This window comes from Coregonus clupeaformis, unplaced genomic scaffold (assembly GCF_020615455.1).
Source record: "Coregonus clupeaformis isolate EN_2021a unplaced genomic scaffold, ASM2061545v1 scaf0429, whole genome shotgun sequence".
Lineage (NCBI taxonomy): Eukaryota > Metazoa > Chordata > Actinopteri > Salmoniformes > Salmonidae > Coregonus > Coregonus clupeaformis.
The window spans coordinates 208,244-229,282 of NW_025533884.1; the positions used below are offsets into that span (position 1 = coordinate 208,244).

The 21,039-nt window shown below is 43.6% G+C and overlaps 1 protein-coding gene across 1 annotated transcript in view; it reads right to left on the reverse strand.

The window, feature by feature from the left end:
- Positions 1 to 1,409: 1,409 nt before the first annotated feature.
- The window catches only part of LOC121585967 (eukaryotic translation initiation factor 3 subunit E), a 45,537-nt gene continuing 25,907 nt past the window's right edge, over positions 1,410 to 21,039 (reverse strand). Inside the window, exons 9-13 of the mRNA XM_045215362.1 lie at positions 20,633 to 20,734; positions 13,500 to 13,609; positions 4,946 to 5,048; positions 4,268 to 4,402; positions 1,410 to 1,605 (exon numbers count right to left, since the gene is read on the reverse strand). Coding sequence (XP_045071297.1) covers positions 1,570 to 1,605; positions 4,268 to 4,402; positions 4,946 to 5,048; positions 13,500 to 13,609; positions 20,633 to 20,734 — 486 coding nt within the window. The 3' untranslated portion in view covers positions 1,410 to 1,569. The remainder of the gene's footprint in view (positions 1,606 to 4,267; positions 4,403 to 4,945; positions 5,049 to 13,499; positions 13,610 to 20,632; positions 20,735 to 21,039) is intronic.

Genomic DNA, 21,039 nt, shown 5'->3' on the forward strand with positions numbered 1-21,039 from the left:
TGTTATGCTCCATAGGTAGTCCTGGTACAGAAAGCACACATCTATACCTTGGATGTATTCTTTGGAAAGCCAGAGGTGAATTCAGTCTGACCTGTCAACAAGAACATTTAGAAAAAAGGCCAGACGGTAAAAATATTTTTTTATAATGAATGTTTTAAATCACTACTAAAGGCATATTGTAGTGATAAAACTATTTAAAATGATTTGTATTTACAAATATCAAGCATGGGGTTATGAAAACATAAAAATATAGCCATGGAACAGAGCACGATAAAAAATATTGTAGACAATGGAAGGAGGAGCAGTGTCATATAGGACCACCCCACAGAGAAAACCAGAGACCTTCTATGACATATTTAATTTTACACATTTTGTTGTCACACTGGTTTTATACAAGACACAGGAGAAGGAGGGAGAGCATTCTAACCTCAAGCAATAAAAACACAATGCAAGTTTTCCATTTCATCACTGGGTCCGCTTGCAAACCTTTTGTGGTGGGAAAACCTCGGACAATATGTAAAAACAGAACCATGGAAGTTTCCCGGCCAAAACCGATAGTGACCTTTTGCCTGACTGTTTATTTCTTTATTCGAGTGGTGACAGACATTGTGGTCAAAGGGCTGTTTGCGGCAAGTCTGGTATTGGTCTGGACATCCTACCAAAACAACACGGGAGAGTGCACTGGTAAGGTGAATATGATAATTAAGGGCTAGGATAACTTTTATTTTCATGATGCGTCATGGCGAAGGACCGGTAAACCAATCACTTTACCCCCCCGCTCGCGCTGGCCCGGTCCAAGGTGACGTCAGTGTTTGAATCGTCTGGCTGCGAGCCATGGCAGCTGGAAGCACCTCTTCTTTTCTCTCCAGATGCAGCAGCCTATGAAAGTTTCAGCCTACCGAAGGACCACCAGTCACCTACCTGAAACCATCTCCCCTTCTAGAACAAGGTAAAGTTGAGAGGTAAAGGGAAAGAAAGTTACGTGAGAAAGACACAGGAGAAGCTGAAGGAAGAGTTGGTGAGAGAAGTGGGGGAGCAGGAGGTGTAGAGAGCGAGAGGCACATTAAAATGATTGAGTCTGGCTAATGGAGGTTTATGAGTCCCTCATGTCCTCAGAGGGAAAGATGACTGGCAGAGAATATGACCACTGTTAACTGTACATCACCTCTGTCTGCCCCCTCCTCTCACTTCTTGCCACTAAAACACCATAAAACCCGATAGACTAAACACTCATTCATCATCACAGCGCATACATGAGCCGCATCACCCAAAACAGTATTAACTGTCCCACTCAGTGACTCAATGCGCACATTAAAACTTCCAAGTATTACCAATGCAAAAAAAGTCAGACCACTTAAGCCTCAACCGCTATTTGTAATGTCCAGAAATAAAGCAATCATTGGTGAAAATGGTTTTTGCACCTCTTTTATTGGATCACTGATGACTTGAACCAACAGCAACAAAAAGAATCCTCTGCTCCTTGAGGGACAAGCAGAAAAAACAGGATGATGCTGCTGGATGGGAATGCTGTGTAGAAACCGGAATTAAAACATTCTCTATGGTGTCTCGCTAAAAGCCAGTCTCTTGACCTGCCCAGTTGGGTGTCTGAAGAAAAGAATGTGAGAGAAAAGGGAGGAGAGGTTAGACTATCAGTTGACAGACATACAGTATTTTGTTTCCGGGCTTTAAGGAATTCTGTGTCCACATTACAAATCAATTCTGTGATGAATTAGAAACGTAGAAATCCCCATGAGTGTATGTAGTTGTACACTTGAAGTTGACTTAAATATGAGCAAGTGTGTGTCCGCCCGCAAGTGTGTGTACGCATGCACCCCCAACAGCCCATCCAGATGGCAGGCAGTAAATGTATTAGGTGTGATTTGTAGCCCTGAGGACAGGAGGATGTAATGACACTGTTGATTGCAGCCTCTTTTGTCTTATTACAGAAATTCCTTAATGAGGGCCTCTGCTTTTACTGAACAGAGTTATAGCGGCTCTCTTCCTGCAGATATTCAAACGATACGGAGGTGATAACTGAACACATCAAAAGATACAGTGGGGAAAAAAAGTATTTAGTCAGCCACCAATTGTGCAAGTTCTCCCACTTAAAAAGATGAGAGGGCCTGTAATTTTCATCATAGGTACACGTCAACTATGACAGACAAAATGAGAAAAAAAATTCCAGAAAATCACATTGTAGGATTTTTTATGAATTTATTGGCATATGATGGTGGAAAATAAGTATTTGGTCAATAACAAAAGTTTCTCAATACTTTGTTATATACCCTTTGTTGGCAATGACACAGGTCAAACGTTTTCTGTAAGTCTTCACAAGGTTTTCACACACTGTTGCTGGTATTTTGGCCCATTCCTCCATGCAGATCTCCTCTAGAGCAGTGATGTTTTGAGGCAGTCGCTGGGCAACACGGACTTTCAACTCGCTCCAAAGATTTTCTATGGGGTTGAGATCTGGAGACTGGCTAGGCCACTCCAGGACCTTGAAATGCTTCTTACGAAGCCACTCCTTCGTTGCCCGGGCGGTGTGTTTGGGATCATTGTCATGCTGAAAGACCCAGCCACGTTTCATCTTCAATGCCCTTGCTGATGGAAGGAGGGTTTCACTCAAAATCTCACGATACATGGCCCCATTCATTCTTTCCTTTACACGGATCAGTCGTCCTGGTCCCTTTGCAGAAAAACAGCCCCAAAGCATGATGTTTCCAACCCCATGCTTCACAGTAGGTATGGTGTTCTTTGGATGCAACTCAGCATTCTTTGTCCTCCAAACATGACGAGTTGAGTTTTTACCAAAAAGTTATATTTTGGTTTCATCTGACCATATGACATTCTCCCAATCCTCTTCTGGATCATCCAAATGCACTTCAGACGGGCCTGGACATGTACTGGCTTAAGCAGGGGGACACGTCTCGCACTGCAGGATTTGAGTCCCTGGCGGCGTAGTGTGTTACTGATGGTTGGCTTTGTTACTTTGGTCCCAGCTCTCTGCAGGTCATTCACTAGGTCCCCCCGTGTGGTTCTGGGATTTTTGCTCACCGTTCTTGTGATCATTTTGACCCCACGGGGTGAGATCTTGCGTGGAGCCCCAGATCGAGGGAGATTATCAGTGGTCTTGTATGTCTTCCATTTCCTAATAATTGCTCCCACAGTTGATTTCTTCAAACCAAGCTGCTTACCTATTGCAGATTCAGTCTTCCCAGCCTGGTGCAGGTCTACAATTTTGTTTTTGGTGTCCTTTGACAGCTCTTTGGTCTTGGCCATTGTGAAGTTTGGAGTGTGACTGTTTGAGGTTGTGGACAGGTGTATTTTATACTGATAACAAGTTCAAACAGGTGCCATTAATACAGGTAACGAGTGGAGGACAGAGGAGCCTCTGAAAGAAGAAGTTACAGGTCTGTGAGAGCCAGAAATCTTGCTTGTTTGTAGGTGACCAAATACTTATTTTCCACCATAATTTGCAAATAAATTCATTAAAAATCCTACAATGGGATTTTCTGGATTTTTTTTCCTCAATTTGTCTGTCATAGTTGACGTGTACCTATGATGAAAATTACAGGCCTCTCTCATCTTTTTAAGTGGGAGAACTTGCACAATTGGTGGCTGACTAAATACTTTTTTCCCCCACTGTACCTACTCAGAACTGGACAGTTAAAAAGGGGGACATTAAAAGGGCACTTGGCCCCGTTGTGATTTTTATTTTAATGGCGTGGGGAGAGAGGGTTGGGCTCAGGGATGTGTGTGATCATTGAGGATTGCCGTCGTGGAATAGTCTTACATACCACTCACACACAGTCAAGATCAAAACAGACTGAAATTTGGACCACAAGCCAAACATCTGTGGGGACCTGTACTAAGTGCAGGGAACTCCGTCGTTTGAGTAATGTTCAGTGAGGCTAGTGTGAGAATCCACCTTATTTGCGCAGGGGTAGCTGAGTCACAGGGCACAGGCCCTGTTTTACGGCGGCGTTGACATCTACCTTGTCATTAGGCCTATGAAGATCAATGGGATGATGAAAGCGCCAGCTAGCTCCGTTAAAACGTGCTCTTACTGGCCGATTCCGTGTCAAGAGGAGCTTTTTGTTGAAGCTGGTTCCTCGACATTCTTCTAGCCCTGTTCTCTCTGAGCTGATCATTTCGAGAGGGCTTTGAACTGTGTCAACCACGTAAGAGACGCAGTCAGTTGGAAAAGGGAATAGGTAGTGTTTGACAGGGTGTGGGAGGGTGGGTAGTGGTGTGACAACTCCCGTACCTCGTTCCTGCTGGCGTGGGCCATCTTCTTCTCGATGTTCATGGCCAGCATCTGGCTCCTGAAGGACAGGCTCTTTGTCTTCTCAATCACCTGCTGGTACGGCGACACAGCGTTGTTCCCCATCACCACGTGACCCTGGATAAGAACAGGACAGGGTGAGGGGCGCACAGTTTGGCCTAATCACACAGCGGGGAGAACCAATCACATCAGGTCTCACAGACACCACCGTTTCGCCAACCGCCAGCCTCTCGGGACACATTTATGCAAATCTCAGTGCACATCTAAGTAATTCTATGTCATTCCAGGCAGAGTGGCTAGGGTATGATTAGCTGATTACAGAGAACTCTGCGCCGTGATGGGTACGCCAAAACATGCAAGACCCAATATGGAGCTGTACAGAGGAGAACAAGGACTTAAAAAGGGTACGGTATTGTGGTTGCTTACTTCATACTGTGTTGTATACCCTCCTATTATGATAATGGCAGACAAATCCCATGCATTGGTATTCTCGTCTCAGTCATTCTACAGTTATGTACTTATATTGCATCTAGAGGTACCCCCGGAGAATAAGCTCCACGATTAGGAAAGAGTTGAAAAAAAAAAAAAGTCTGACTAATCAATTGCGTGGGCGCTGAGGTCATTGATTAACGAGGCAGACAGACAGGGCGTCAGTCTTACCAGTTTGGAGTCTATCTTGGCATCCAGCCTGGCGTTGCGGATAAGGTTGACGATCCATCTCTCTGCCTCCTCGGGTGTCATGTTCAGCTTGTCTGCCAGCATGCTGAGGAGAAACATATAGTATATAGTTCATATACACATATCCCATTAATCAATTGGGGTGTGGGAAGGTGTTCCCCTCTCTGTCCAATGAGATCATTTCTGGACAATATTTGTCCATTCAGGGGACCCTTTTTGTGCCATTTTGCCCAGGGGCAAAAGTTCAGTATAGCCTCTAATGTACTGAAGCAAACAGCAGAAAAGAACACTCATCCACTCATGGAAAAAAGCCAAGATTATACACAGTGTACAAAACATGCTCTTTCCATGACAGACTGACCAGGTGAAAGCTATGATCTCTTATTGAAGTCACTTGTTAAATCCACTTTAATCAATGTAGATGAAGGGGAGGAGACATGTTAACCTCTTAAGTATCAGACCCTTTTTTTCAATTTTCGCCTAAAATGACATACCCAAATCTAACTGCCTGTAGCTCAGGACTTGAAACAAGGATATGCATATTCTTGATACCATTTGAAAGGAAACACTTTGAAGTTTGTGGAAATGTGAAATTCCATGGTCCTCTGTAGCTCAATTGGTAGAGCATGGCGCTTGTAACGCCAGGGTAGTGGGTTCGATCCCCGGGACCACCCATACGTAAAAATGTATGCACACATGACTGTAAGTCGCTTTGGATAAAAGAGTCTGCTAAATGGCATATTATTATTATTATTATAAATTGATGTAGGAGAATATAACACATTAGATCTGGCAAAAAATTATTCAAATAAAAAAACATGCGTTTTCTATTTCTGTTTAATCATCTTTGAAATGCAAGAGAAAGGCCACAATATAATATTACAGTTTAGGCGCGATTTAGATTTTGGCCACTAGGTGGCAGCAGTGTGTGCAAAGTTTCTGATTGATCCAGTGAAGCATTGCAATACTGGACTATTTTGTATCAAGTCTGCCCAAATGTGCCGAATTGGTCAATTGATACATTTTCAAGTACATAACTATAGAGAACATACAAAAATTATATGGTAATACAAATTCCCAGGAATGTCATACATGATGGATCATTAGCTTCTACACTAACTTTCACACATCTAGATGGCCGGGCGGGGTGGGTGTGGAGCCAGAGACAGCAGGGGTTCAAACTGTAGAACCCAGTTCCTACATTTGAATATAAAAATGGATTTTATCAAACAAAACTATGCTACATTTTTATCTCTGGGACCCTTAGGATGACAAATCAGAGCAAGATTACTGCATGTAAGTACATCATTTACCTTCAGAGGTGAATGTATCAAACCAGTTGCCGTGATATGTTTTTTGTTGTTGTGCACTCTCCTCAAACAATAGCATGGTATTTTGTCACTGTAATAGCTACTGTAAATTAGACAGTGCAGTTAGATTAACAAGCATGTAAGCTTTCTGCCCATATAAGACATGTCTATGTCCTGGAAAGTTTGCTGTTATTTACGACAGTCATGCTAATCACATTAGCGCACGTTAGCTCAACCGTCCCGTATACGGGACACCGATCCCATAGAGGTTAAAGAAGGATTTTTAATGGTAGCAGGTGCCAGGCGCACCAGTTTGAGGATGTCAAGTACTGCAACGTTGCTGGGTTTTTCACGCTCAACAGTTTCCTGTGTGCATCAAGAATGGTCCACCAACCATAGGTCATTCAGCCAACTTGACAACTGTGGGAAGCATTGGAGTCAACATGTGCCAGCATCCCTGTGGAACGGTTTCGACACCTTGTAGAGTCCATGCCCCGACGGATTGAGGCTGTTGAGGGCAAAAAGGGGGTGCAACCGTATATTAGGAAAGTGTTCCTAATGTTTTGTACACTTCGTGTATATGACAATCCTTTTCAGTGGCGGTCTGATGCCATACCTCTACATTTGTGACACTACTCAATATGATGAATGGTCTGCATTAGGCCTGTAACAAAGCTAATAACAGGACAATGTTAACACATTACCAAGTCATACACATTCTTAGGCTAAAAGTAAAATACAATGACATGTCAAAGCAACCCGATCAGGGGAACATGTGCAAATGGTCTTACATGAACAAGAACAGAAGATTTAGTGACTCCCCAGGCTAACTCAATTAGTAGTCAGTGAGAATCCCGGTTTCTCTCCCCAGCCAGTCACTTTACTCTTTGATGTCCTCTCCTGGACACACACTTACGTTCTCAACACCTGGTCCAGATCCTGCCGTGACAGAGCGGGACCTGCTACTGTCCCCAAATGAAAGCCAGGTTGCTGCCGGGTTGCTCTTTGATAGAGCGGTAGGACATGGATGTGTCACCGAGGGAAAGAGGGAAGTGGGGGGGGTGGCTGGCGCCCTTTGATTCAAAGCCTTTTCCAGTGCAGCTGGCCTCCCTTGCGGCTTTGAAAAAAATCTAAACCCCCTTAATACTACTACCACCATCTAGACCCCCTTTTCCCCGCCCCCCACGTTTCCTGCTGGTCCCCCATTTCATATTAGGGGTCTATAAATATACCCATCTCCTCTTCCACCACTGCAAGTAGTACAGCTAGTTCATTTTCATCCCACAGCACAGTCACCTAACACACACACACCTCAAATACACTCCACTTTGAACAAACCTCATTAATACACTCGTTCGCCAACATAGATACTAGAGTGTGTGTGTTTTTGTGTGGGACCATGGGGTTATGAGGCCTGTATGAAAACAGTGCACCCCACTAATTATCATTTCCTGCTACATTAATCATGTTTCTTCTCCCCCACGGGGATCGGAGAGAGACAGACCTGTGAGTAAGCCAGACCCTCGCCACCCCAAACCACCTCACACGCTATGGGATCAGACCCAGCCCACAATAGTCGCCAATACCAGCAGGCCCATTTCAACTGTCACTTCCCAAACGCTGACTTCTTTAAGACTTTCTCCCTCGTAAATGCCCATTTGGAAATAACCTCATTTGGGATAATGTTTGCCTTACCTCAAGGCCCCGACAGCAAAAACACATTCTCGCCACTCTCTTGACCCAGCTTGTCGTCTTTTTTGAAAAACGTAGCAAAACCACGTACGGAGGGGGTTGAAATTACATCAGTGTCTGGAAGGGGCATTAAAAAGAACCCAACAAATAATAAACAGCATTACCTCAGCATAAAGAGGCACTGCCTCGGGGCATTCCAAGTAACAGAGCGTGATGATCCATCACCACTTTCACCACAGAAGTGATGGAGGAGGTGGATACCACAAGAGAAAAACACTAGTTATGGATTGATTAACGTTGAATCCCCACGGGCTGGAGGAGTGGAGGGGGACACAGAGGGGGCCGATCAACCTGTCACTCACACCCAAATGACTAAATTCTGCCCCACATGCCTCAGGCCGGACAGCCGATTACAGCAAAATGCTGTGGAAAACGAAATTGCTCTTATGGCTCATTATGAAGGACCTAACGAGCACGAAAACTGTCAGCTGTCTGCTCACGTGAGTTTAGGTCGTGATGGCTAACATGTGTCTGCCATCCAGGAGTGACACAATCAACACTAAGGAGACCCACGGGGCGCGACAGTTGGGGCAAAATGACTTGGCGCAGAGCACTTGGTGGTGTAGGTCTATAACGAATGTTCATGAAGCGTAAATTTGGCATTGATGGATAATTACAGCTCTTTTCACAGCCAAAGCCAATTCATTAAAACATCAGACAATCTGTGTTTAACAAAGTCTAACGGTAGTAGGCGTTATCCAACTTTTCAATCCCTTGCTCAGCAAAACTAGACAGTAAAAAAAATAGTAAATATTGTCAAGAAACGGTGTAGGTGGATAAACCATTTTCAGTGTCGGAACACTCTAGTCCTGACACTTCAGTAAGCTCGCTACAATTTCATTAACTGATCCACGGCAAACAAACTGTTCCGTTTCAAACTGTAACCCCAGAGATTTGTGATTGCTGCAGAGGGGTACGGATAGAGTGTTTGTTTGGCAATCCGATCAAGCGGAGGGCACGTCAGCCAATCCAGACTCAGATCCGAGATCAAAAACAAACATGATCCCGTTTCCTCACAGGGAGTTCACCTCGGCCCAAACACCCTCCAGAATGTGATCTCCCCAGCATACCACAGTAACGTGCAGTGCCCCTGCCTGCACCCAGGATGACTTCAGGGGTAACAACCTACTCTAATGGAATTCATAAAGGGAAATCTGGCAATGCTTTCCTGGGGAAGAGCATTCATGTATCATATTTTACAAAGGACTTTGCTTGATCTCCTTTATAGACCAGGTCTTAACTTTTACCTTAACCTGGAACTTCGGAAGATGGGGAAGGGGATATGAATGGAAGGGGAAGAAAAGAGTGAGGGGCCAGGGGATGGATGGGGGGAGTTGACCTACAAGCTCAACTATTGACATATCCCTTGGCCCTTAAGCCAACTAGACAGCCTTCCTGACTGGTTTTGTTTTACACAGCCATAGCCCTGTTCCTTGAGGGGTGGGGTTGCTTTAATTCCGACCCCTTACTTACTCTGGCTCCTTAGCGTTCGATTTCAGGCTGGGGGATGGACTCCTGCGAGTCTCTCAACCACCCTCACACTCGGGGAGAGAGGCCAGGCGTGTGGGGGGCAGGATAACTGTGTTAGAGAGGGAAAACTCCCATAGAAGTGCCCCCTTCTTAAAGTGGTCGGGCTCAGACGAATGCATTGTTAAACACTACCATATGATAGCATTAAGAGATTCCGAGCCATTTGGAACAACCCCCGATTTTTCGGCTTGTTGGGGTAAAATAGATTTTTCAAGACAAACCGAAAATGACCGTGTGGTCTTTCTAATGACTCAATTGTGAAGTGGAAAGATCTTCCATTTTACATCCAAGTACACAACAACACTATTCCAACTATCAGAGAACTTAAGTGTTCAGGAAGAAAATGTGGCGATGGGAAAAGAAGTCCAACTACCTGTCCAACTACCTTGCCACATTTCAGTGTTGGCTGACAGGCTCTGTCTTCTGTACAGTGAGGGAAAAAAGTATTTGATCCCCTGCTGATTTTGTACGTTTGCCCACTGACAAAGACATGATCAGTCTATAATTTTAAATGGTAGGTTTATTTGAACAGTGAGAGACAGAATAACAACAACAAAATCCAGAAAAACGCATGTCAAAAATGTTATAAATTGATTTGCATTTTAATGAGGGAAATAAGTATTTGACCCCTCTGTAAAACAAGACTTAGTACTTGGTGGTAAAACCCTTGTTGGCAATCAGAGGTCAGACGTTTCTTGTAGTTGGCCACCAGGTTTGCACACATCTCAGGAGGGATTTTGTTCCACTCCTCTTTGCAGATCTTCTCTAAGTCATTAAGGTTTCGAGGCTGACGTTTGTCAACTCGAACCTTCAGCTCCCTCCACAGATTTTCTATGGGATTAAGGTCTGGAGACTGGCTAGGCCACTCCAGGACCTTAATGTGCTTCTTCTTGAGCCACTCCTTTGTTGCCTTGGCCGTGTGTTTTGGGTCATTGTCATGCTGGAATACCCATCCACGACCCATTTTCAATGCCCTGGCTGAGGGAAGGAGGTTCTCACCCAAGATTTGACAATACATGGCCCCGTCCATCGTCCCTTTGATGCGGTGAAGTTGTCCTGTCCCCTTAGCAGAAAAACACCCCCAAAGCATAATGTTTCCACCTCCATGTTTGACGGTGGGGATGGTGTTCTTGGGGTCATAGGCAGCATTCCTCCTCCTCCAAACACGGCGAGTTGAGTTAATGCCAAAGATCTCGATTTTGGTCTCATCTGACCACAACACTTTCACCCAGTTCTCCTCTGAATCATTCAGATGTTCATTGGCAAACTTCAGACGGCCCTGTATATGTGCTTTCTTGAGCAGGGGGACCTTGCGGGCGCTGCAGGATTTCAGTCCTTCATGGCGTACTGTGTTACCAATTGTTTTCTTGGTGACTATGGTCCCAGCTGCCTTGAGATCATTGACAAGATCCTCCTGTGTAGTTCTGGGCTGATTCCTCACCGTTCTCATGATCATTGAAACTCCACGAGGTGAGATCTTGCATGGAGCCCCAGGCCGAGGGAGATTTACAGTTCTTTTGTGTTTCTTCCATTTGCAAATAATCACACCAACTGTTGTCACATCTCACCAAGCTGCTTGGCGATGGTCTTGTAGCCCATTCCAGCCTTGTGTAGGTCTACAATCTTGTTCCTGACATCCTTGGAGAGCTCTTTGGTCTTGGCCATGGTGGAGAGTTTGGAATCTGATTGATTGATTGCTTCTGTGGACAGGTGTCTTTTATACAAGTAACAAACTGAGATTAGGAGCACTCCCTTTAAGAGTGTGCTCCTAATCTCAGCTCGTTACCTGTATAAAAGACACCTGGGAGCCATAAATCTTTCTGATTGAGAGGAGGTCAAATACTTATTTCCCTCATTAAAATGCAAATCAATTTATAACATTTTTGACATGTGTTTTTCTGGTTTTTTTTGTTGTTATTCTGTCTCTCACTGTTCAAATAAACCTACCATTAAAATTATAGACTGATCATTTCTTTGTTAGTGGGCAAACGTACAAAATCAGCAGGGGATCAAATACTTTTTTCCCCTCACTGTACGTACTAACAAAGTCACTGGACAGTGTACCATCTGTGGTCAAGGTTAGAAATATGACTGGCTATCAACATTCAAAGAATGTCAAATATGGTAGTATTACGTTTGTGAATCTACAAAAAGTTAAACAAAATTGAAATAACATACCCAAGTCCAGACAAAAAGATAAGTGGATGCAATTACGAGTGTAAGCTCAAATCGTGGGGTCACATTTTCACCACCACCTTTTTTACATGAGCCTTTCTGCATAAAGTAACTCAATTACCTGCACTTCTGGTCTACTTTCGTCCCACGCCGTGGGCAAAAAGCAAGCTAAATATCTGTGAAACCTTCATTGCCAACAGCTGTAAAAATGTCCTCATTAAAAAACAGGCATCAGATTCATTTGAGTCCATGCTTGGATGCAGAGGGCTTCTGGGTAGCAGACTAATGACATGGAATTTGAGCGTCTGTCAAAAATAGACGTGTTCTGTCCAATGTCATCGCAACGGCTTTAAATAAACACGGAAATCCCTGACACTGCCGAGCGCTGCTGTATGTGTACCTTTCCTTTACAATCTCAGCTAACAAAGACCTACAAACACAGGAGAAAAAAATTTGAAACATCACAATTCAACTTCCTACTGTTACCACTAACCTTTGTGGTCTTTAACAAGTAAATGTATCCAATTGCAGCAAGTCTGCCAAAAAAAAGAGCCGGGACTCCTAATCAATTCCAGACCATCTGCAACTGGAGATTTCGACAGAGCCCTATCGTGTTCTATGGATCAACCTTGACTACATACCTCCACAGCTCTGTATAACAGGCAGTGCAATAATTTCTCTGTCAAAAGTTATAATTCATTTACCTTTTCCATTCAACGTCCATGACAGCATATTCCAAATATTCCATTCAAAGTTTGAGTAGAACCATTTTTTCCTTACTACAGTACAGTTAATATGATGTCTTTCTAAATGCATTTCCACAAGTCCAGGTGTTCACTGTACAGTAAAAGCAGTGAGGTTAAAATAAAAAAAGTAGTATATCACCTGTTATATTAGACTAGAGTGAGCGAAGTCCACAGTAAGATGAGGTCTAATGGTAGACTGGGCACTAGATGCGCCTACATCTGTATAGCTATACATTTGTTATTTTCTAGAATTGATGCACAAGAGGCAGCCAAATCCTTCTTAAATTGTGGACCATTACCTTTTCCCCCCCTAATGCTCAACATAATTAGCATTGACTACATGTATTGGTTTTGGTGAATATCCAAGGTAAATGTATTGTAGTGGATGTAACAAGGCTTGGGAAAGAAAGAGGAGGGAAAAGGAGAACTTCAGAACCCTCTGAACCCCAGCCACCCTGACCCAGGACGACTCAGAGGTGGAGCTACGCTGTTCCCCTCTCCCCTGCAGCAGCAGCTAGCAAAATCTAAAGCCATCAAAGCCCATCTAAACCCTGACCTCTCCCTGAGAGAAACCTGTCCCTGGTTTGGTCTCTCACTCAGGTGGTCTTTAAAGTTTAGTGAGCAGAACAACCAGGAAGCAGTTAAAGCTCCCATTGCCTAATCCCTAAAATGTGTATGTGGAGATATGAGTCTATTTGACTGGGGAAGGGGGCAATAAATGCTTATCTGTGGGGGGGGGCATTCCTGTAATCACTGCACATATCCACCCTCTTCCTCCAGCTGGTCTGCTTAGCGAGCTCATTGGCTGGTGACAGATTGTCATGTCCTTCCTGTGTACGTCTTTAGCTAGTCTGAGCTGGCCACTGTAGCGCATGGTGCACATCTTAGCATTTGGACAGTGAGGGCGAACAGCGGTGTAGCAAAGACTGATCTCTTGCAATGTTCACCATCCTTAAGTCCTGCAGCGCCTTTCCTTCCTGTCAGTTCCCCAACTGGTGCTTTACGTCACTCCCTTGCTCTCACCTGATGCTGATGCACTGGTGGATCCTGCAGAAAGTCTCAAAGATGAACAGACGGGCATTCTCTATGAAGTCCTCCAGGCAAGCCACCAGGAAGAAGTCATTCACAAGCACCTGGAAGAGATGGAGGGAAATAAAAGTTAAGTAACAGTAATACAAATATTATAGTGAGTATTTGTATCCGTGTATGCATTTCTATAAAAGACCACCGCAGGGTTTCAGGAAAGTAAAGCAGTTCATGAGAGTTGAGCTTTTTCGTAAACTCATTACTGCAATCAAGATTGGGTTTTCTGACTGAATGGCCCTGGAGAACCATAAAAGTACAGCAGTAACAGGTTTCCCCCTTGCAGTCCTTATTTGGGATTGAAGCACTGATTCAATTGTGGGAAAACCCAATTCACTGTCAAATTAAATAAATAAATTAAATACATGAAGACTAAAAGGGGGGTGGGGGTCTTGCTCTAGCCACATTTAAGTTACCGAACGATTTACTTTGGCAAAAGCCTTAAAAGGAGAAACCCCCATCTGCAAAAAGTAATCCCAGGCCACTCGGGGTGCTCCAAAATCGACCACAAATCTTTGAATTCCGCTGCCTCCACATGAAAACGGGAGGCAAGAATGGAGCCAGCCACTGTGACTTATCACCGTTCATCTGTGCCCAGTGGTGCAGGGTAAATTGTGCCAAGCGGGAGCAACCAATTTACACGCCACCACACTCTCAGGGGTTCTACAGCCACCATAGGGGCGAGAACACCCTCTGCCCAACGTTAGAACACATGGGCTAGGGGCTTTCTAGCTACACTGACAGATGGGCTACAGCTAAATTGAAAAGTTTACGCCGCCATAAAATAGCACTTAGACAGTTGTACTTGAAGTGTTCATGGCCCCATTTTGCACTCAAACGTTGCATCAAAACGCTTACATTCCTTTGTGGTTATTACGGCGTTCCAACTGTCTTGACTCCTAGTTCACGTCACAGACCTCGGTCTTCAAATGTACTCCAAGAACTCACAACTTTGTTGGCTTAAAGCTTAGAGAGCTGTTTTCTCCCTCCATTTCTGCTTGAAGAAATCCCAATTACATGGCGCTATCAGGCAACACCACATTTCAGCTATGACAATGCTTATCTAGGGATGATCAACTTTGAACAGCTAAGTGCCCTAATCACTGTCATCTGGGATTCGGCCCAAGATCCTCAAACAAGTTTTGAAAGGGCTTGAAGTGGCCTTTTATGCACAATCTGATGAGCTAAACTTAAGGTAGGTGTTTTCCCCCACTTTCTTCAACATGCAAAAGTCGCCAACATCTGACAGCGATTCCAGCTGGGGGGGGACAAAAACCCTGAAAGCAGAAAAATAACAGGCGCTTACTTCCATGACAGGGGGTGCATTCAAATAAGACTGGACTCCCCACTTCACCTTCCAAATCAATTGCCACTCACTGTTGTGAAGGTTGCAGTGAAGACAGAGAAGTTGGAAAATAATACAGCTATGACTATTACAGCAATCAGTAAATAGGTGGGTATCACCCAGAGTAATGTAGTCCCTTTGTTCTCTCCTCAATGACTCCAAACCAATACATTACACATGCTCATCAAGACAAAGGCCCATCCACAAAGGAATATATTTTTACCTCTCAACCATCACTCCACAAAATATCCTTTAACCCTTGACTGATGTTCTTTTTCATGGCGTGCGTCTCCGTCTGCAAAACCCCCCTGCCTTTATTGCTTTCAAATGACACCATTTTGTGAAAATGTTTGCAGACCCATCACACTTAATGCACTTAAGGTGCAGCAGCGCAACTGTTGCACAGCCACCCACCTCAACAGACAGGCAGTCTGTCCATGGGGGGTAGAAATGGGGGAAAGTATTGTGTGGGGATTTCTCAATAAATGGGGGGCAAACACAGAAGTTTATACACTAAATAAAAATAAACCCCCTGGAAAGGGGGATCTGAGCTGGCAACCCTGAGGTACCATAGTTACAATCTGATGCCGCGTTCAAAACAACTGGGAACTTGGAAATCTCCTACTTCCGAGCGTTCAAGACAACTGGGAACTATAGTTCCCAAATAGTTCACTCGACTGACCATAAGTCAGTCGAGTGAACCATCTCTTCACCTTGTTTTGTTAATAACATCTTTGGTCTGACAGACGTTTACGTGACACCCAGATTGCATTGTATGATGTCAGCAAACATGGCGCCACAGATAGCTGTCAAATAGCTTATCATTATCAGTACAACCTTCAAAAAAGTAATTTTACACACATCATATGTGTACATTACAATCTATGCAATAATCGGAATGCATGATTTGTCACCAGTACTTGAAAACAAGTGAATAAAAACAGTAAATGCATTATGCTCCATACATACGGTATGATACAGTAGAAACGACATTCACGATATACAGAAAATAAGGCACTTTGATAGGAACGCACACGTCCAAAGTTATCATCTGTAAGGAAAACAACAATGAAGGCAATGCGGGCGCCAGCCAGAAAATGTGCCAGGGGGAAAAAGTTAGTGCAAGGACTGTTGTAACTAGAGATGCACAATGTCTTCATACTTGATCTGGGGAAATACTGGGGAAGTGCTTGGGCTCTCGTTGAAGAGAGAAGTTTGTCAGGCTCAGTAAAGCCACAAACAAATTGTCTGCAACAAAATGAAATGGGCTACTTCTGTGAATTAACTAACACACCTCAACTCAAACTGTTAGAAAATAATTTAAAATTGACAAGTTGAAACATAGCCTATAGATAATTAGCAGGCAGCGTGTCTTGGTTTGAGGGCAGTGCGGGTAACTGTCCTGTTGCGTAACAATCACATTTTGGAACAGTGAGTGCATTCTGACATGCGCATTAAAAAAAGAACTCACGCTGGGGCGACCGTTAGAGATATTTGGAACTCACAGGCGAAAAGGTTAGGGCATGTGCTGGGCCTGCACTGAGAAGACTGACAGGACACTACTCCCAAGGCAATGCTGCTAACGCACCTCGAGGAGAACTGGTCTCCAACCTGAGGAGTAACAGGGAGCAGCATCTGCTCCAACCACATGGAGTCTCTGTAAACAACACCCCAAGCAGGGAAGTCGAGACCAACCTAGAGGGCTCTTTAAAAATGTGCGAGTGTTCAACGAGCTTGGTGATTGAGGGCATGTGTCAGGTCTTCGCTGAAATGGGATGCAGTTACAATATTGTTGGTAGTACGTCATTTAGCGATTGCTGCGGCCCCCCGCCAAGGCATTTGCACAGGAAATATCTCATTTTCGGAAGGCAGTGCTTTGGGTACTTTCTGTCAGAGCACAGATTTGGCAGAGCAAAACTATCAAAGTAGAAAATATTCTCTGTACAAATGAGTTTAGCTATAGGTTCCTCATTCGTTAAGAAGCGGACTGGGGGAGCTAGAGGCTTTTTATATCTTAAAAACAGATTAGGATGAAATGGGACCTTCAGTAAACCGCTGACATGATTTACTTCTGTGAAAGAGCCATTTGATCAGGCCAGATGTTTTTCATTCAGAGCATTTATCGTCAAGAAGCAAAGATGAAAAGGGGGCCAAATAGCCCAAAGTTTAGCTTTTATTTCTCTGCGGGTCCAAATTATCAAATCATTTGGGAAATCTCAATTATACCCTTGTATGCAAAGAATGAGGCTGGGAGATTGGGTTTCAGAGAACATACCCAGAGCACTGCACCAATTAGCACACCTGCTCTGTCTCTAAACCTGATTGCTGTCCAGTGATTGAGTCTCCAGAACCTGTCCAGCCCCTCTTCAGTAAATGAGCCATCTCCTGGGCATATTCAATCAAAGCGCCACATAATTTACCCTAAATGACTGATTAAGTTTCTCACAATTATGATGAATATCTGACCACAAGTTGTAAATATGTTCACAGGGACATTTCTCAACACTCAAAAACCTATGAATTCTCATCAATACCAATGTTGTATTACTAGTGTTATTCTACAGCATTTAAATCGGAGTGTTTTAGTCTTCCATCTAAACTCGAGGATTCTGAATTGAATCGTACATTTGACAGAACTACTCCCAGTTCAGTGTGTCTGGGACACTGCAATACAGTAGATGGCGCTGTGAATGATTGGTGTTATGCGTTAGATTCTGTTGGTGAGAGAGTTGATGTGTGACAGCACTACTAGCTAGCTAACCAGCCAACTTTTCTACAACATGGTATCTAATCATTTCTTGCAATAAACAAAATCAACCAGACTTGTTTGGTTTTGTTAAGCTAACTCTTAGAAATGAACTGGATTTGCTTGCTAGCTATATCTAATATAATAAATAATATGCCATTTAGCAGACGCTTTTATCCAAAGCAACTTACAGTCATGCGTGCATACATTTTTTGTGTATGGGTGGTCCCGGGGATCGAACCCACTACCTTGGCGTTACAAGCGCTGTGCTCTACCAGCTGAGCTACAGAGGACCACCCATACAAATAACCAGTTAGCATGAAAGAAGATCGCTAACAATCATTATTAAAACTGTTTGTGTCATCATAGAAATGAACTGGATTTGCTAGCTAGCTATATACAGGTAAAAGTCAGTAAATTAGAATATTTTGAAAAACTTGATTTATTTCAGTAATTGCATTCAAAAGGTGTAACTTGTACATTATATTTATTCATTGCACACAGACTGATGCATTCAAATGTTTATTTCATTTAATTTTGATGATTTGAAGTGGCAACAAATGAAAATCCAAAATTCCGTGTGTCACAAAATTAGAATATTACTTAAGGCTAATACAAAAAAGGGATTTTTTAGAAATGTTGGCCAACTGAAAAGTATGAAAATGAAAAAATATGAGCATGTACAATACTCAATACTTGGTTGGAGCTCCTTTTGCCTCAATTACTGCATTAATGCGGCGTGGCATGGAGTCGATGAGTTTCTGGCACTGCTCAGGTGTTATGAGAGCCCAGGTTGCTCTGATAGTGGCCTTCAACTCTTCTGCGTTGTTGGGTCTGGCATTCTGCATCTTCCTTTTTCACAATACCCCACAGATTTTCTATGGGGCTAAGGTCAGGGGAGTTGGCTGGCCAATTTAGAACAGAAATACCATGGTCCGTAAACCAGGCACGGGTAGATTTTGCGCTGTGTGCAGGCGCCAAGTCCTGTTGGAACCTGAAATCTCCATCTCCATAGAGCAGGTCAGCAGCAGGAAGCATGAAGTGCTCTAAAACTTGCTGGTAGACGGCTGCGTTGACCCTGGATCTCAGGAAACAGAGTGGACCGACACCAGCAGATGACATGGCACCCCAAACCATCACTGATGGTGGAAACTTTACACTAGACTTCAGGCAACGTGGATCCTGTGCCTCTCCTGTCTTCCTCCAGACTCTGGGACCTCGATTTCCAAAGGAAATGCAAAATTTGCTTTCGTCAGAAAACATGACTTTAGACCACTCAGCAGCAGTCCAGCTCTTTTTTCCTTAGCCCAGGTGAGACGCGCGCTGTTTCTTGGTCAACAGTGGCTTGACACGAGGTATGCGGCAGTTGAAACCCATGTCTTTCAAGCGTCTCTTGGTGGTGGATCTTGAAGCCTGACTCCAGCAGCTGTCCACCCTTGTGAATCTCCCCCACATTTTTGAATGGGGTTTTTTTCACAATCTTGACTAGGCGCGGTGATCCCTATCGCTTGTACACTTTTTTCTGACCACAGTTTTTTCCTTCCCTTTGCCTCTCTATTAAGTGTGTTTGGACACAGAGCTCTGAGAACAGCCAGCCTCTTCTGCAATAACTTTGTGTCTTTCCCTCCTTGTGCAATGTGTCGATGGTCGCCTTTTGGACAGCTGTCAAATCTGAAGTCTTCCCCATGTTTGTGTAGGCTTCAGAACTGGACTGAGAGACCATTTAAAGCCCTTTGCAGGTGTTTTGAGTTAATCAGCTGATTAGTTTGTGGCACCAGGTGTCTTCAAAATGTAACCCTTACACAATATTCTAATTTTGTGACACACGGAATTTTGGATTTTCATTTGTTGCCACTTCAAATCATCAAAATTAAAATGAAATAAACATTTGAATGCATCAGTCTGTGTGCAATGAATAAATATAATGTACAAGTTACACCTTTGAATGCAATTACTGAAATAAATCAAGTTTTTCAAAATATTCTAATTTACTGACTTTTACCTGTATAGTGGCAAATAACCAGTTAGCATGAAAGAAGATCGCTAACAATCATTATGAAAACTGTTTGTGTGATCATAAACCAGAGAGTTCAGATAGTTCATCTCTGCATACCAAAGTCCACCACCTACTAAAGTTCTGCTAGAAGCAGCAACCACCGGTAACACTCCCACCATTTAATTCGACCTATCACAAAATGGTGGGTTGGAGTTGGCCAGAGATTCGTTTTGGTACGTTTTGAAAATGTCATCTTCACAGTCCACCGCGAGCCAACACATCTGACGAACAGCTGACTTGTTCTTATTACCTTGTTTTGTTACTGAGAACTAAGCCTAGCTGGACAAAGGCATCGCTGGAAGTAAAGTGCAGCCTTTATTTTTAGCTGATGCACTACAGTTACTTCAATGGTAGTACACACCAAGCCATTACAAACCAAAAAGGAAATAAATGATCCCAATGGCTGTCTATGACACACGTCTCTTAAATGAGCGTCTGAATATCTCTGCATAGACCTTTGCTTATAAAGCTTTTACTGTTAACTACCAGGCTGATGGACAATTACAGGCCATCATAAAAATCTGTCCAGACCCATGAGTCATTGGGTTTCCCAGAGCTCTTCTGTATCACCCAAATGACCGAATGCAATTCTACCATCGGGCAATATGTATGGACCCATGTAAAATAAATATATATATGTATATAAAACATGTAAAAAGTCCATGGCTGTGAGAAAGTGTGAAAGGTCGGCCAATCTTGCATGATCACTAATGGTGTTTACTTCTGTGCTAGCTACATGGGAACATTGGGAGGGCTGGTTGGCCAATCCAAATCCCTCTGTAAACCAAGGAATATAAAGAGCGGGACACAATGAACGACTATTACCAAATTTTAAACTGAGGTCTGAAAAGGACAAATTATTCAAAATCTATTGCACATTGACTGGTGGTGTGTGTGTGTGTGTGGGGGGGACAGCTGGGACTTACCGACTCACATTCCCGCAGTTTCTTCTGAGCGCTGTCAAAGTCAAAGTTCACATACAGGCACTCCACAAACTCTGTGATGGGATCTTTGTAGGTGTAGGACTCCTGGAAATGGAAAATAACATTTCTAACAATTTGCACATGCCTGCGTGGCTAGCTCTTTATTTTTCCAGCAGTGGACAGAGCACAGGTTATCGACAGGCAAGGCAGCATGCCCCCTAACCCATAAAAATATCCCCCAAAAAATTATAAATGTGGGAGAACCATGGCAACCAGCAGTGAATAAAAGCAGATTCAAAAAGTCACCTAAACAGTTCCAAACCATGCTGGGGGGGGGAAGACCCAAGAAGACCCAGATCCAGAAGACGGAACACGCAAAGAGCACATGTTTTAGTGATTACACAGAGGCC